The sequence below is a fragment of the Pyricularia grisea genome, chromosome VI (genome assembly GCF_004355905.1).
Source record: "Pyricularia grisea strain NI907 chromosome VI, whole genome shotgun sequence".
Taxonomy (NCBI): Eukaryota; Fungi; Ascomycota; class Sordariomycetes; order Magnaporthales; family Pyriculariaceae; genus Pyricularia; species Pyricularia grisea.
The window spans coordinates 825,544-842,543 of NC_044974.1; the positions used below are offsets into that span (position 1 = coordinate 825,544).

Consider the following 17,000-nt stretch of genomic DNA (forward strand, 5'->3'; position numbering starts at 1 on the left):
TCCAAGGCAGTGCCAATGAGAGAAATAGTCTGATTTGTATGAGCCCCCATATACGGTCCAGTACGGAACAGTTCAGCTAGCTTCATATGCTACAATTGGTGGTTGGCAGCAACCCTAAAGAAAACGGTAGTGAGGTTATGAGAAAACGAAGAGGGGCTCCTTGGTGATAAAGCCAGACATGTTTGTAAGTTTTGAAAGCAAAGATCAAAATTGGCAATTAAATGTTCCTCATTGTTACAGAGCGTTAGCACTTGGCTTCAACTTTTCAAGATCAGGAGGTCTATCGCTTCCGAATCAAAACTCAATGCCGATCTAGTTTCTTTCCCCATTACTCCTGCACTGCCAACCTTTCGGTCAGACCACATACCTCCCTTGTTATGGACGCATTCGCGGGTTTGCTATTTCGATACTTCGATCTAACTTAAATAGGATGGCATGTGCTTTGTAGTTATAACACGGCCTAGACTCCCACTCAGGCTGATAATCAAAGAGCTATTACTTCAAATAATCAACAGTGTCAGGAAGTTACTGTGGAATAGCTAAAACAATCGCACTAGACAAGATATCGGGTCCGGTCTAGGATAATCTCCGAGTACTTAAGCACCTCTTTAGGTTCAAGCAATTCAAGTCCCGGATACCTAGAATATCAGAAGTCAGAGACGCAAAACTCTCCTAACAGCTGGTTATACAAGCGATACTCAGAGAACAACATATATTAAATGGACGTTTGACAGTAGGAGTAGGCATGTAACTAACAAACTTATGAAAAACCGTCAATAAATAACAATCCCAATCACGATTCACGAATGCGTTCGTCAAGGTATCTTCCTACGCAAGTGGCAGAGAACCAACACATTCTAAACTAACTTTGAAAAACACAGAAATGGTATCGTTGATACGCAAGACTTTTTTGGCTATTATCTGTACAACAGTCGCCCCTTTGCTCAAACTGTGTAGACAAGCTACCCTTCTTCGTAGATTCATTGAAAAATGTTTCCAATTCATCTTGTATAATATCCTGATGATATATCAATCACTATGTAGTGCCAAAAAGATTGGCGCAAGGAGTTTGCTAGCTGAAAGCCCCGTCTCTATAAGAATACATGATATTTTAATAATATCCAGCAATTACCAAGGTATTCAGTTGAAACCTCGAGGTAAGAAAGTTAGTGCCCATTTGGACGCAGCAATAACTTCCAGATTATCAAATATTCACTTATGATGTGTTCTGGTTACTTTTACTTAACCTATTACTATCCAATATTTTACTCTTATTTCAATGGTGCTTTTGGGTGCCCTGCACGGAACGATAGCAATCGTCCATTGAAAAAAGGGTGCTTCTTTGTCAGTGCATAACGTCAAGGTAAGACCTTTTCAAGACCACGAACTGCCTTTGCCAGCCATATATATGAGGATTTGAAATTAAAGTTTTTCTATTATAGACAGAATGAATGATCATTGTGAAAGGTTACCATGTCCAAAAATATCTGATGCTATTACTTCTGGAATTCTTCCACCAAAGACCAATTACGATAACTCTGGGCTGAACCTCCGAAGGCATTGGATTTTGGTGGGCTGTTTGCCAGGCTTGCCAGGGTTACCACGTATATTGCCAAGAACGCTAAACTGGGAAAATGTGTAAAAGGAAGCACCTGATTCGAGAATCTAGTCGAACGCCCAATAAGCAAACCAGGAATGCCTGTTGAACAACCTAATGAAAAGGATAGCTACCCACCAGGTATCCACATTAATTCTGTGCTGAGCTGCTAGGAATAGCTTACTATGCTGTACTGCTTACAATTCAGCATGCCAGTGCAGTTATCTCCACAGGCAAGCTTCGATAGCTTGCGGCAGATCATGAGCATGTGGGGGAAGAGGGGCGGTAAGTCTCCAAAATGATGGAAAATGGTGAAACCGCCCGTACTGCCGATAGGTTAAGGTAATTACGTCATATAGACCGACTAGTAGCCGTAACCCCACCACCACAGAAAAAGTATGAAGAATTGCCACACTACCTACTATAGTAGTGGTAGTCTTGGTAGTCTAGAACTGCCACACATAATCGATCTGACTTGTACCTTGTAAAAGGTTCCACGGTACTCAGCTGCTCGAAACTGGACAGTAAAAGCCGAATCGCATTAGCACGGTAGGCTGTCCTGGCAACGGCGACGCGACGTCGTGCAAGCTTCCAATTGTGTCTGGAATTCCAAATACTGGAGCTCATGTCGCCACTTGGACGCATCTCGAGGCTCCGCTCCTCAACCATGGCATGATACAAAAATGCATTGCGTGCTATGGAATGTGCTGGCAGTAGGGGTTTGGATTTCTTGCCTCGGGGCGCTAATTCAACGATGGTGCCCTTTGTGCATATTGATACTACAGATTAGTGGTGTCTGCGTTCATTATCTGTGTGGCGATAGCTTGGCGCAAGAAATGGAATATCGCCAGGACCATCGTTTCATCCCAGATATATCTGCTACGCACAGTCTGCTTCGCCATCGCATTGTGTCGGAAAGCTTGGAGGTTCCAGGCCGAATCCCAGACGCAGTCCTCTTGTAGATGTTTCCGTCATGTTCAACATTCTACCATGGCAAGCATTGCATTGCTCAATGTGATCCCTACCCAACCAACGGAGTAGCTAATCCGTCCGTATGACTATATTATACTTTGGACTGACTTTGACAACGAACCCTTGAGCCAAAGTGTTACGCCAAGCAGATAATGAGGAGAAGAAAAGGCAAAAAGCTGGCCATTCTTCGACGGTACAGTGCAAGCTTAAACCCCGCCTAGCTCGCTCGACCAAGACTACACAGCTCCGTTAGGACGCGTCGACCCTCAAATACCACAGCACCTCTTTGGCCAACGCAGACTTCGGGCATGGTACGGAACGACCTCGGAATTGCATCCAGATCAATCAACCAATTAACGCTGCTACATTACATCCGACGACTCTGGAAGGGACCCACGGTCCTTACTACTGTTTAGAAACCCACCCTGCTAGACAGGGTCGACCGGTGCAGATGCGGGGCTCAATGCAGTGGTTTGTCAAGCGTGGGACGCGGGGTATTGGAGCTATTGCCGCTGGTGCTACAATATCATACAGAGCAACTCCCCGACCCCGAAACTTTTGGCCACCCAATTCTACTTCCCGTCTCCTTTTTTCTTCGTCTTCTCTCAAAGCAGCGTCCTATAGTGACGACAAAGCATCATCCGCATCAACAAAATCCCATCAATCCAAACAGAAAGAAACACATACGGCTGCAATCATGGGTGAATGTCCACTTCGCACCGCCAACGTTGCTGGTGGCGGCACCCGCAACCGTGACTGGTGGCCCAACACCCTCAAGCTTAACATCCTTCGCCAGCACACAGAAGCCACAAACCCATACGACCCCAACTTCGACTATGCCGAAGCATTCAAGAGCCTCGACTACGAGGGCCTGAAGAAGGACCTTCGTGCCCTGATGACTGACTCTCAGGACTACTGGCCTGCTGATTTCGGCCACTATGGCGGTCTGTTCGTCCGTATGGCCTGGCACAGCGCTGGCACATATCGTGTCACGGACGGCCGCGGAGGCGGTGGCCAAGGTCAGCAGCGCTTTGCCCCTCTCAACAGCTGGCCCGACAACGTCTCTCTCGACAAGGCCCGCCGCCTGTTGTGGCCTATCAAGCAGAAGTACGGCAACAAGATTTCGTGGGCCGACCTTATGCTGCTCACCGGAAACGTCGCACTTGAGGACATGGGTTTCAAGACTTTTGGCTTCGCCGGTGGCCGCCCCGATACCTGGGAGGCTGACGAATCCACATACTGGGGCGGCGAGACGACCTGGTTGGGTAACGAGGTCCGTTACTCTTCGGGCAACGAGGGTCACAAGGACTCGGGCGTCGTCGACGGCTCTGAGTCCAAGAAGGGTCACAAAGATATTCACACGCGCGACTTGGAGAAGCCTCTGGCAGCTGCCCACATGGGTTTGATCTACGTCAACCCGGAGGGTCCTGATGGAATCCCGGATCCGGTTGCTGCCGCACGGGACATCCGCACTACCTTCAGCCGTATGGCCATGAGCGACGAGGAGACCGTCGCTCTGATTGCAGGTGGTCACACTGTGGGAAAGACTCACGGTGCCGCACCCTCTGACAATGTCGGCCCCGAGCCTGAGGCCGCCTCCATTGAGAACCAAGGTCTTGGCTGGTCCAACAAGCACGGTTCTGGCAAGGGCCCTGATACCATCACCAGTGGTCTCGAGGTCATCTGGACCAAGGAGCCCGTCAAATTCACCATGAACTACCTCGAGTACCTCTTCAAATACGAGTGGGAGCTCACAAAGAGTCCTGCTGGTGCCAACCAGTGGGTTGCTAAGAATGCTGAGGAGTTTATTCCTGATGCTTTCGACCCTAGCAAGAAGCACAAGCCAAGGATGTTGACCACCGATTTGTCGCTTCGTTTTGACCCCGAGTACGAGAAGATCTCTCGCCGCTTCCTTGAGAACCCAGAGCAGTTCAAGGACGCCTTCGCTCGTGCATGGTTCAAGCTCCTTCACCGTGATATGGGTCCCCGTAGCCGCTGGCTGGGTCCTGAAGTTCCCAAGGAGACTCTCCTTTGGGAGGACCCGATCCCGACTCCTGACCACCCTATCATTGACAGCGGTGACGTTGACAGCCTGAAGAAGGCTATCCTTGCGACTGGTGTTGCTCCTTCCAAGCTCATCCAGACTGCATGGGCTTCTGCCTCGACATTCCGTGGAGGTGACAAGCGTGGTGGAGCCAACGGTGCACGCATCCGACTTGAGCCGCAGAACAAGTGGGAGGTCAACAACCCTCAGCAGCTTGCCGAGGTTCTCAAGGCTCTTGAGGGAGTCAAGGCAGACTTCGAGAAGAGCGGTAAGAAGGTCTCAATTGCTGACCTGATTGTTCTTGCCGGTTGTGCTGCACTCGAGCAGGCTGCTGGTGTACCTGTTCCGTTCACCCCGGGCCGTGGTGATGCTACCCAGGAGCAGACCGATGTTGAGAGCTTCACCCACCTCGAGCCGGCAGCCGATGCGTTCCGCAACTACGGCAAGGGAACCTCTCGTGTTTCCACCGAACAGATCATGGTGGACCGCGCCCAGCAGCTCACCCTTACGGCACCGGAGATGACTGTGCTTGTGGGAGGTCTTCGTGTCCTCGGGGCAAACTACGATGGCTCTAGCCACGGAGTCTGGACCGAAAATCCCGGAAAGCTGACCAACGACTTCTTTGTTAACCTTCTCGACCCCTACACCTCGTGGAAGTCGGTTGACGGTGAGGTCTTTGAGGGCACCAACAGCAAGTCTGGCAAGAAGATGACTGGCACCCGCGCGGACCTCATCTTTGGTTCGCAGTCTGAGCTCCGTGCCCTCGCTGAGGTCTACGGTAGCGCTGACGGTCAGCAGAAGTTCACCAAGGACTTTGTGGCCGCTTGGGACAAGGTCATGAACCTTGACCGTTTCGACGTGCGCCGGTGAGTTTAGCGGAAACGATCAACACGGTCTCTAAGCCGATTAATCTCAAATGACGGCGTTCCGAATCATTATTTTCGATGAGGTTTTGGACGTGGCTGGTCGTGGATTCTGCATATCTCAGTAGTTTTATCTATAACTATGAAGGATGTGTCGGGAATGGCTATTACGCTTAAACCGGGAAAAGGTCTAGTTGTCGCTAAAGGTTTATGTTTTAGGGGGATCTACGACGAGACGAGACTGAAATCCAAGTTATAAGTTTGACGATTAAGCAACCTTTTGAGCTTGTGCGATTATTTTTGGTGAGGATGTTCTTTTTGTGACAAGGGATATGTCCAATGCATTGAATTGGCTACTAACCGGCCGTCCAATGTTGCAGGTATATACTGCGATCGAGGACTGAAACTCCAAGTAATTGTAGCTATAAATAGGAGGGGAAACCACCTGGCAAATAATTATTTCTTTCCCATTGGATGTAGGGAACACTAATTAGAGGAGGTTGCTCAAGCGTCAGGATAAGTAGCCGTATCCTTGTACTGCTATTGGTGGCCTAAGACAACATGCATTCGACCAACTACCTGCAGAACTAAGTGGGTGAATAACAGACACATGGCAGGTCTGATTGGCCCAAGAAATGAGAGCTCTGTATCATGCAATCTTAGGTTCTGGGTTTATTTGAAGCACAAGTGGATCGCATACAGTTTGATAAGGTAGGTTGATGTGCTCAGCACATCACGGTAGGACAGCTTCTCCATATATCAAGCAGAGATACCGATATAATTCATGTCAGGTGATGTCAGAAGATATTGTTTCATGCGGGGTCGGGATGGTGTGAGAAACCACCTTATCAGAGCGATCCCGATATATCTGTATGAAATCTCCGCATCGGTGGCGTGGGCCTCGGTTGTGATGGCGTCAAGACAACCCAACTACCTATGCCGTAGGGCCCTGACTCTATTTGCCTATATTCAGACATGGGACTTGTTACGATGGATTTTCATATACCAATCCGCATTGGCTTTGCCACGTGGGCATTAATTATTCCGACGATCTTGGTATTGGCAGCCTGGATTATACATCGGAGACACACGGCCAACTCCAGCTCCGGAATAAAGTTTGGCTCAAAGGGTAAACCCCCGAGCACTAAGCTGGTCTTTCCACCTTCGAGGCGACACCTCCTCTCCAAATTGTTTCCTACCCGAACCCATTACGAAAAAGGTTCGTTTTCGGCCATCGAGCTTAGCCCGGAGCTACTCGCCGCCAAGGCGCTGCCGACGTCCCGAGCACTGAGCAGCGTCGACGCAGACGAGGACGCAGGGCTCCTGACGCCGACAGGTTTCAATCTGAAGGATATCCGGGCCCTCGGCCGTTTCCCAGATTACCCACTGCTGAGTGGCGTGCCGGATCCGGAACCATGTGGCGATGGATTTGACATTTCCAAGGCTACGTTTCGCCCTTTTCGGCCATTCAGATGGGGGTATCACCAGACTATGGGTAGGTCTTTTCCAAGAGGACAATAAAAAGGAATTTTTCAATTGGTGCATTTTGGAGCATCTCGGGCTTGTCTGACACTCTCTCTGAAATGAGCTTAATCCGTAAAAAGCTCTTATGAAACTCGAGCCCGATTACTGGATCGAGCTGGAGCAAAACTACCACACTTCCATGGCGGCTCGCCAGAAACTCCTGGGCCAGCATCGTGACCTTATCATGTATTATGAGCCCGGTTCCGAGCTGGCCTGCCGCGAACTGATGGAGATGGTTGTTCGGTTCCTGTGCAAGCGCTATCCGCAGTACTTTCGGCTCGAAGTGGAGGGTGATGAGACGATCCTGGTCAATAAGCTCCTGAAAACCAGGACAGTCGTCGTCTCATCATCATCACCTGCAGCACCGCCAGCTCTTCACCCGCTGGAGATCCTTGCGGCGACCGTGCCCGAAGACTTTGCCCTCATGCTCCGCAACGAGAACACGGGGCTGTACCACCTCCGCGCAGCGCTCATCTGCTCGTCGGTCGGGTGGGACGCGGGCGCCAAGCGCGGGCTCTCGCTGGCGGACATACACAGGCCCGTGGTCGACTACAACGCCAAGATGGGGCTCGGCATGGACCGGTACTTTGCGCGGCTGCCGACCGACCAGCCGATCCAGCGGTGCTCGTGGACGCTCGAGGACTGCGCGCCGCTGTTTTCGAGTCCTGGCGCGGTGGCAGGCGCGCAGAAGAAGGAAGGAGGAGGAGGAGGAGGAGGAGGAGGAGGAGCAAGTGGTGGCGGCTGGAGCAGGTGCGCGCTGCCCGAGCAGGACTTGACAATCGAGGACGTGCAGCTGCGGTGCGACTGGCAGACGCTGCGGCGGCTCCCCTGCAGCGGCGCCGTGGCCTTCAACTTCAAGGCCGTCTTCACGCCGCTGTCGCGCCTGAGGACGGAGCCGTTCGTGCCGGCACTGCTGGCCACGGTGCTGAGGGAGGGGAAGCCCGCCCTCGTGGTGCCGCACAAGGCCGTCGGCCACGTGCGGGAGCTGGTCCTCCCTGTGCTGGATCGGTGGGCCGAGGAACAGGTGGAGCAGGGGGTCGCGCCGAAGGGCTGGGAGGCCGGGACGTTGGATGAGCATCCTTTCTACCCTGGGTGGGAAGAGAGGTGGAGGGCGGAGCAAGGGTTTTGAGGATGCTGGATGGGAAGCCGTCTTTTCTTGACGGTGGGCGCTGATGTTGAGAACGCGTGCATATAACGAGAAAGAGGTCGGGATGCCGGTTGAGTATTTTCATTGGTACAAATGAGCTTTAGATGTTTGAGATGCATCATATTGTTGTGTATTTTGGCACAATTGCCAACCTCCTGGTTTGGGGATTACTATTACATTATCGTGATAATCTTGGGTCTATTGCCTTGAAAAGCTTGCAACGTAGCCCGTATTACACTGAAAATTTTGAGCCTAATCATGCTCTTGACAAATCCCCAGTCGATCGAATAATATTTTCTCAATCACAGGTATCTCTCCTTTGCGTCCGTATACAAATTCAACGAAAAGCAAATCAGTATCTAGACTTCAGCTACAACTTGAGTATAAGGGGGTCCACTTTCTCTGGGGGTCGGTGATGCAATCCAGGAGATAGATAGACCCCGTCGAAGATCAATATATTAGCCGTGTAGTTTGGGGATATCGACAGGAATTGAACGTACAAAGAGTAGCAAGCATCACCCCTGACTGCGAGAACGGATCGTTCTCCGAAACAGCCCAAAATATATGGGTAGGCTCCTTGTATGCCGAAGATCGACTGATCTAACAGGGGGCCATAGTTCGACAAGGGTGGGACCAGCCATAAGGAGTCGTAGTTTTACCTAGAAGGGTGCAAAGAAATGCGATGCCACAATGTTTCCCACGAAAGTAAGATGAGCGGATAAAATATTGCAAGAACAGCTATCACTAGCCTTGCAGTTAGGTTTGAAGTTGGAGGTCAGGAAAGCCGTTTTTTTTTTTTTTTCTTTTTTTTTTTTGGTGCGATAATGTGCCATCCCCGGGGTTTCTTTTTCCTCATCTCATCGGTCGGGGCGGAGGGCTTTTCATGGCCTTGGAGGCGGTGTGGCAATGAAAAATTCACATAATCCGGAGCAACTCACGCGGCCGCGGTGATGACCGACAGGGACAGGAAGGTTATTGTCGCCCCTAATACTGCGCAGATAGGCGATGCCTGTTGTTGGTAGTTTGGACGGCGATATATCGTCCCAGGGTACTTTCTATCTAGGTACCTTTTCTCCATCCGGGAGAGCATGAAAGATTGCTTGCTAGCAGTACATGTCGATCAATTCTCTTGACTCGCAAGTATGGGTAGTAGCGGAATCAACTTATTCATGTAGCTAGAACATCTAGACTATTTCCATGAGCACGATGAGACCTGCCGAAAGCATCGAAAAGTCCGGACTGATGGTCTTGGCCTTGTTCCCGATGTACTGAGAATGAGGACGATACATAATTAGAACCGCATCAGCACGAACTGTTTTGAGATGGAAAGTGGCTTAGAATCGTACCACAAGGGACAAACCGGAGATGATCTTATTGCCGTTTCCGGGTCTATGTCTCCAATTCAGGTCACGCTGACAGTTAAGGACACACCTGTTTGGGTAGTCATGCATCTAAAGAAATGGATGTCAGAAAAGATAACATCGAGTTCACGCATGGTTAAACTGACAAATACGAGGTTTGAGTGTGAACAGGAGGAATGACGTGAGGCATGCATAGTCAGTCAAATGTCACGACTACGACATGAAGGGAAAGTGTAGGTAAACTGCAAGCGTATACGGGGCAGAGAAGGAAATTTGAAACAGTATTCGACATCGTTGATAGCTTCTTCAAATTTCCCCTTTGCTTTGCAGTAACTACGAGGTATAACTGAGAAGGAGTCAGAAGCAAGAGACGTCAGGGCTTGCAAGGCGCATCTGGCGTAATGACTAGGTGCGATGTGTGCAAAAAGAAAAAGAAAAGAACATTAGGGATATTGGATGAAAAGGAATGCCATGCTTATAATAGCACCAAGAATTGGAGTTTTGAGAGTGCGATCGAGAAAGAGGGATTGTTTTTTACCGAGTTGACCTCGAAACCGAGGTAGAAGAAGCCGGAAAACAAAATACTCCAAGGAAACAAAGGACAAAGTTGGAGGCAGCAGTTAGTTCGCGTTCTACATTCTAGTCGCGAGGTAGTAGGTGAAGCCGATGAGATCAGAAAAAAACTGTACCAGTGCGCTTTCCCCCAGCATCTCTTTTTGTTCTTTTTTCAACGGTCTTATTCGTTTAGAGCTAAAAGCTACCTAGCTGTTCAGCCTTGCATTAGCTTGACATCACATTGAGCTATTGACGTCAAAGAGGTGCACACCACAAGGCAGCGAATGACTGATGTCTACGGAGGTTCTCCATTTATACTCGAGCCTTGCCAAGTTTCATGTGAGCTTATACAGGAAGAATACTTGAGAAAGAAAGAAGAAGAAAAAGAGAGAATTAAAACACACAGACACATACATTTCTTCCCTTTCACTGTCCCAGATTTGCATCTAAGGTCTTTCAGCTGGTCAAATTGCGAAACTTGCTATTTGTCAGACCATTAGTGTTTTGGTCGTGTCAATTTACAGAAGCTTTTTGAATCTTCCGAGCCTCCTGCAAGTGACTGACAAATTGAAGAACTCCCGATCCATATGCTATATGTCCGCCATGCATCGGGAAGACACCTAACCTGCCAAAGTATAGCGTCGTCAACAAATCTGCAGGTGGAGACGTGACATAGATTTAAGCTCATTGTTAAGCTGTAAACGGTATGCAAGTCATTTTGCTTCTGTGCACTAAATCACAGGAGGAGGGGCCCCTGCAATGACGATCAGGACATTAGTGTCCGTTAGTTAAGGGGTAAAAAAAAAAATAAAAGGTTAATGCGACTCGGGCAAACAGAGCCTCAGGGACTGGAATTGATGCCAGGAAGATTGCTTCATTTGGAACCTTTTTCGTCCACTCTAGTGGTAAACCTCACGGGCAACGGTTTAAAATCAGGGGTCCGCGGATGAACCCACGGGCCACGGGATTCAGGCATGGGATTCCAGCACGGGATTCGAAGAGAAAAGAAAAGCCAAACTGTCTAACAAAGTTAATTTGACCTCGCGATCTTTGGCAACTTGGCTGAATGACTCCATGTGGAATGTATATCGTGCTTGTCCGGCCCACCCTGGCTACACATAAATGCCCTGCACCTGCAAGGATATGCATTGTTGCAAGTCACCGGCCGATAAACTCATCTTGTCTGATGGGCGGCTATCTTTGGGATAACTTCAGTTGAATGATTTTGTCACTCTTTAATAAGCAGATTTGCTCCTTGGCGAGAAGTGCCGGCAATGGTTAGCATTAATCTTGTGTCAATTCTATCCTAGCTGTGCTAACCTAGACTGCACTTAATCGTGGTGATGATCTTTTCCAAGCCTCTGTCGGTCAACAAGTCTCCGTTTAACTACAAGTTAATTACTGTGACCTGTTTCCAACTGATATTTTATTCATGTGGCCCACTCCCTCGTGGCCAGGCAAAATTATGGCGAGCTGCACTAACAAAACCAGACCATGCGGCAAACAAACCGCAGGCGGAGCGCCACAAAAGAAGCCATATCATCCTTGTTTGTCACTATTCTCCTTTTTTCCTCATCAAGACCTGCTTCATGTCAAAACCTTCTTCCATCTCATCAGCCTCATTGTCAGGTCCTTTAGGGAGGACAATTTAATTACCAAGACAGGAAATTTCAAACCCCCTTTGATCTGATTATACTAGTCGTGCGTCGATCCGATTCTCGCCCAGGTCAAAACATCCCATCCCAAATCATGATCGTTCCGCGTGCTGGTATGTGCAACGGCTCTTGTCTGCACTGAAAATCTTAAATTGGATGCATCGCCGGTTCAGGCACACCGTCCAAAGTCTCTATTCAAATTATGAAACTTGATGGTTGAGCGAGAAGAGGCCTTTTTCTCTTGTGTTTTTTTTTATGTTTTTTTGCCGTTTCAGGAAATTAATTCATGATATTCTCGGGATTTGGGGACCGGCAAATGGTCAGATTGGAAGGGATTATTTTCTTTTGTCTTATATTTCACTCTTTGGCCACCTCGTTCAACTTGACGAACAAAATATTGGATAGCGTTATTCCGCCTCACTCCAAAATGTCTCTACCGTACCATGTGGCTTGGACGATGTAGCTAGTGGTTTCTCTCTTTTCCTTTTTTTAGTTTTATCTTTTTTTTTCACGAAGCGAAAATATAGTCAATACGACAGGATTAATAGCTTCCTCCTATCAACAATAAACCGTACACGGATTTGTTTGTGGAAATGAGCATGCCACCGCCGCCACCACGACCCCCTTACTCCGGCCGAGGAACCGGACAGAGTTTCACGCGACAGACGGCTTCCATTCCTGCGAACCCGTCCGAAGCTGGTTCCTTCTACGAGGGCCCTCCACCACCTCCACCACCTCCCAGCATACCCAGGAGGTTTTCACCGGCAAGGCCGCAGCGGGTAGCATATCGGGGTTACAGCGAGGCCGAGGTCGTCGGCATCCTGAGGTCGCTGGAAGACGGGCGCAGGACTACGCGCGGCGGGATCGATGTCTCCAAGACGTCCGAAGATGGGCCTCCGTCGCCTCGAAAGTCCACCAGCTCAGAGCTCACGCTCCCTATGGACATAGATGATACGGAACTGGCGCCGGAGAAGGATATGGAGCCGAGGCGGTCCCGTTCCTGCAGGTTTGGATCGGCGCACCAGTGGATCTTTGCAGGAATCCTCAGTGCCAACATAATGGTGCTGATATTAGTATTAGCCCTGACCTTCACCGGGTCATATCGATTGACGTACCAAGCTGCCATGAGTGGCTTCACCATCAACCTTTTGTTTCTTCTCATTGTCCGCAATGATCATGTCCTCAACGCTCCATTCCATTTCCTTGGTGACCGGCCACAGAGGATACCATTCCGCGTTCGCTATCTGTTCGCCAAGTATTACTCTGTGGGAGGCGTTCGTAAGTTTATAATCCTTTTTTCTTTCTCTCTTTTCCAATTAGCACCACAACTGTTCGCCCTTGGCATAATGACTGACTGGATCTCTTTGGTAATGTAGACAGTGCTTGTGGAGTTGCAGCGGGTGTGTGGTACCTTGCATACCTCGTGATTCTGACGGTCGAGTATAGGAAGCGAGACATGTATCTCGGCCTCACTCCGGCGCGGAGCCACGTCTACTTTGTTACTTACACCCTTCTCATCGCCGTTTTTACCATCCTCGTCTTCTCTACTCCCAGACTCCGCCGTGCCACTCAAGACTGGACCCAGCTCATCCATCGATTCCTCGCCTGGACAATAATATTCCTCGTCTGGATCCAGACCCTGCTGGTGGCCCACGATGACAGGAGGGTCGATCAGTCGTACAGCGACGCACTATCGGACAACCCTTCCTTCTGGCTCCTGTTGATCATCACCTTCCTCGTCATATACCCCTGGGCGTACATGAGAAAGCGCGAGGTGCACGTGGAGTATCTATCCGACAACTGCGTCAAGTTCAACTTTGACTACCAGGATCTCGAGTTCGGGCAGCACATTTGCATGTCGGACGCGCCGCTGAAGAAGACTTATACATTTGCCATTCTCCCGAACCCAAAAAAGCCGGCAGATCCACCCCCAATCGAGATCATGCCGACGATGCTGAGCCGCTCCAACACGGCGGGGGTGGCCGGCAACACCAACCACAACAACAACAACAACAACAACAACAACAATAACAACTACTCGTCCTACACGGCGAGGCTCCCCACGCCCGTGAGCAGCATCTTCGAAAGCGGGATCGGCAAGGGCGACGCGGCACCGACGACGGAGCCGACGGTCGAGGCTCTGCAGGCGGCGGCGCGAGACCGATCTGTCCTGCGGCGGTACCACCAGCACCAGCTGCAGCAGCTGTCGCCGCCGCGGCTGTCGCACGCGGGCGAGCCGGGGTTCTCGGTGGTGACGTCGTCGGCGGCGGGCGAGTGGTCGCGGGGCATGATGGCGGCGGCGCCGACGCAGCTGTACACGGTGGGCGTGCCGCGGTTCGGCGTGGCGCGCGTGGCCGCCATGTTCGAGCCGCTGATCGTCGTGGCCACGGGCTGCGGCATCATCCCCTGCCTGGCCCTCTTCACCGAGCGGCCCGACCACCTGACCAGGATCATCTGGGCGGCCAACGGCCCGCTCGAGACGTTTGGCGAGGGCGTCGTCGAGACGGTGCTGCGCGTCGACCCGGACGCTGTGATTTGGGACACGCGCAAGATGGGCAGACCGGACCTGGTCAGGCTGGCGTGGAAGGCGTGGATCGACAGCGCAAAGGAGGACGTCGCCGGCCCGGGGATGAGGATAGTGCCGGTGAGGAAGGCCATGGGCCAGTGCGAGGCCGTAATTGTCGTCAGCAACCGGCGCGTCACCGAGCAGGTGGTGGATGGACTAGAGGCCAAAGGTGTTGCTGCTTTTGGATCAAGTTTCGAGTCGGATTCATGACGACGTGGATCAATCATGGTGGGCATATTAGGCCCTAGTAATTATTCGGAGCGATGACACCAAATTAAGGTTTCTAACATTGTATCTAGTAGTCGCTTGTCTTGTGTTAATTCCCATGAGCGCAAACAATTGAGCAAAAATAACAGAAGCGAATTTGCCCGAGTTCTCTAGTGATCATGACCTCTCGCCCTGAGAACAAGACTTCAAGTTTAGACAGATGTCACACGGCCCCCTTCCCCCCTGTCCGTGTCATTAGCTCGCATTTGTGGCAGAATCTTTTTGCTTGTAATGCTGCGTAAAGTCATATCTCAGACCCAAGCTGCCCATAGCAAGATTCTTTGCGAGCTCAAGATCCGTCTCTGCCTTTTTCAACAGCAACATGAACTCGTCCGTCTGGGCGGCCGAGGATGGATCCTCCGTGTACCCAATGCGGCGAAAGTTGCCTTGTGATATCGGATCGATGACCGTCTTCCACTTCTCCATCCGCTTCTCGCTGTACAAGTCGAGGATCGACTCGTCGGCAAGTCCCTCCTCTATGCCTATGAAACAGTCGGCCAAACCACCGACGTCGACAAAGCCGCCGGTGATGCCCATACCTCCCCATGGATTACATAGGTGCGCCGCATCGGCGGCTAGGAGGATGCGACCAACTCGAAATGATGGAGCGCAGCGCTCTAAACAGAAGGGCAAATCAGCGGTTGGCAGTGAGAAAGTAGGGTGTGTCATAAAGCACACCAGGATTGACTTGCAAACATACGATGCATTTTATAGGGTGAGAAATTCACCACTGTGTACTCGCTCGGTTTGGGGTGTCCGGGTAATATCTCTTCAAACCTGGCCGCTTGGCGTGCCCGCATTTGTTCCTTCGTCAACCCGGACTTTTCGCCATATGTAACACGGTAGAGTCCGTCTGAGTCCATTTTGGCAGCCATCTACACAAATGAGCTGACTGTTAGTCGATACCTCCTCATTAGAAAGCGAATAGCCCGGTCTCTTATGATTCTGTGGGGGGCGACTTGCAAAAAAGTTATCCGGGTGGATAATCATGTTGACATCTCCCCAACCAAATTTGGTAAAGTCATAGTAGGTGTTTGTCGCCACAATCTGCTTCTCCCACGTAAAACCCGGGTAGTCCTGCCCGAACAGACTCCTCCGGACTTGGCTGGAAGCACCATCACAACCCACGACGTACTCGCCTTCGACTCGCTTCCTCCCCTCGGGCGTGACCACGTCGACCCAGGCGACCTTGCGCTCCTCATCCTGCCCTACATCGACGACCCGATGCCGCCAGCTGACCACATCATCCCCGATGCGATCGATCAGCATCTCGAGCATCAAGGCGTCCAGATCCTGCAGGACGAGGCAGTGGGAGCGGTAGTCGAAGCCGTCGACGTCCTTGACGCACGACGTGTCCAGCGTCGCGATGTGAGCAAACCCGCTCCCGTCCTTGTCCTCGGGCGACCCCGCCGGCACCGCATAGCGGAAGGCAAAGTCGTTGATGATGATGCCGCGCTTCTTGACCTCGGCCAGGACGCCCGCGCGGTCGAGGTCCGGCAGTGCCGCCGAGCCGTAGTGGGCCGCCCGGGGCTGGTCGTCGAGGTGCGCCTCGGCCTCGAGGATCTGCACAGGGATGCCGCGCTGTGACAGCAGGAGGGCGAGGAGGAGGCCCGAGGGCCCTGCCCCTACGATGATTACTGGTTTCTGGTTTCAAAAAAAAGAGCAGATCCGATCAACGTTTTGGAACTGGGGGGTTTTTATAGCCAAGGGTAAGCATGGTTCTACCAGTGGCTCCTTACCTTTTGATCTGGGTTGTCTGGCATTTTTGTCTCTTTTTTTTTTTTTTTTTTTTTTTTTTTTTTTTTTTTTTGTTTTTTTGCAGGTTACTCCAGAGATTTCTATGATGTACTTGGCAACAAGACAGGACAATAGCAACTGGGAGAGAAGCGCTGCTGTTGTGAATGACGTGAGTGAAGCAAGCATTCAGGTCGAAATTTTGACCGCAGAACTAAATCTTGGTCCAGCCGCGATCGATTTCCCCTCATTGCGACCGTCAAGACAGCAAGCAGCAGACCGACCACTCAGTAAGCACACCAGAGCGTGAGGAATTCAGTGTGGGCTTTGTCAGGGCTCGAAGCACACACACACACCACACCACTTCTTCCCCGCATCCACACATTTTCCATGGCGGCATCAACGTCGGCAAATCCAACGAATGAACGAGATACATTTGATTGCAACGTGACTCAGACATAACCTGACATGATGTAAAGGTTTTTTTTTTTTTTTTTTTTTTTTTTTCAACTCTGCAAATAGGTTTTCTTTGGTGAGGAAGAGCGCAAGTTATATGCCTGAGGTGGGTGGCAAGGTAGGTAAGTGATGGTATCCTGGAAAGGAAATTGACATTGATTGATTGATGGATGGATGTCTGTCTGCTTGGTCAACCCCAACTAGGTCTAGGTAATTACTGCCTCTCGTCACTGGAATTTCCACACGCTCGTCAACCCCA

At 50.7% G+C, this 17,000-nt stretch overlaps 4 protein-coding genes across 4 annotated transcripts; 3 read left to right on the top strand and 1 right to left on the bottom strand.

The window, feature by feature from the left end:
- Positions 1-2,853: 2,853 nt before the first annotated feature.
- PgNI_11372 (uncharacterized protein) lies at positions 2,854-6,226 on the top strand. Its single transcript, XM_031131339.1, has 3 exons — positions 2,854-5,479; positions 5,696-5,779; positions 5,857-6,226. The coding sequence occupies exons 1-2, from the start codon at positions 3,021-3,023 to the stop codon at positions 5,733-5,735; spliced, it is 2,499 nt and encodes an 832-aa protein (XP_030976702.1). The 5' UTR covers positions 2,854-3,020; the 3' UTR covers positions 5,736-5,779; positions 5,857-6,226.
- A 163-nt stretch (positions 6,227-6,389) lies between these two features.
- Positions 6,390-8,129, top strand: PgNI_11373 (uncharacterized protein; the record flags this gene model as incomplete). Its single annotated transcript, XM_031131340.1, has 2 exons — positions 6,390-6,971; positions 7,081-8,129. The coding sequence occupies exons 1-2, from the start codon at positions 6,452-6,454 to the stop codon at positions 8,127-8,129; spliced, it is 1,569 nt and encodes a 522-aa protein (XP_030976731.1). The 5' UTR covers positions 6,390-6,451.
- A 4,188-nt stretch (positions 8,130-12,317) lies between these two features.
- Positions 12,318-14,494, top strand: PgNI_11374 (uncharacterized protein; the record flags this gene model as incomplete). The annotated part of the gene is made up of 2 exons (XM_031131341.1): positions 12,318-12,996; positions 13,095-14,494. The coding sequence occupies 2 exons, from the start codon at positions 12,318-12,320 to the stop codon at positions 14,492-14,494; spliced, it is 2,079 nt and encodes a 692-aa protein (XP_030976705.1).
- A 252-nt stretch (positions 14,495-14,746) lies between these two features.
- On the bottom strand, positions 14,747-16,314 carry PgNI_11375 (uncharacterized protein; the record flags this gene model as incomplete). The annotated part of the gene is made up of 4 exons (XM_031131342.1): positions 14,747-15,168; positions 15,252-15,426; positions 15,458-16,195; positions 16,291-16,314. The coding sequence occupies 4 exons, from the start codon at positions 16,312-16,314 to the stop codon at positions 14,747-14,749; spliced, it is 1,359 nt and encodes a 452-aa protein (XP_030976703.1).
- Between the last annotated feature and the right edge of the window lie 686 nt (positions 16,315-17,000).

Bases quoted from the DNA above. Each gene is read 5' to 3' on its own strand.
- PgNI_11372 (XM_031131339.1), top strand. From the start codon at position 3,021: ATGCGGGGCTCAATGCAGTGGTTTGTCAAGCGTGGGACGCGGGGTATT. The intron at 5,480-5,695 runs GTGAGTTTAGCG...TTTATGTTTTAG, and splicing joins GACCGTTTCGACGTGCGCCG to GGGGATCTACGACGAGACGA.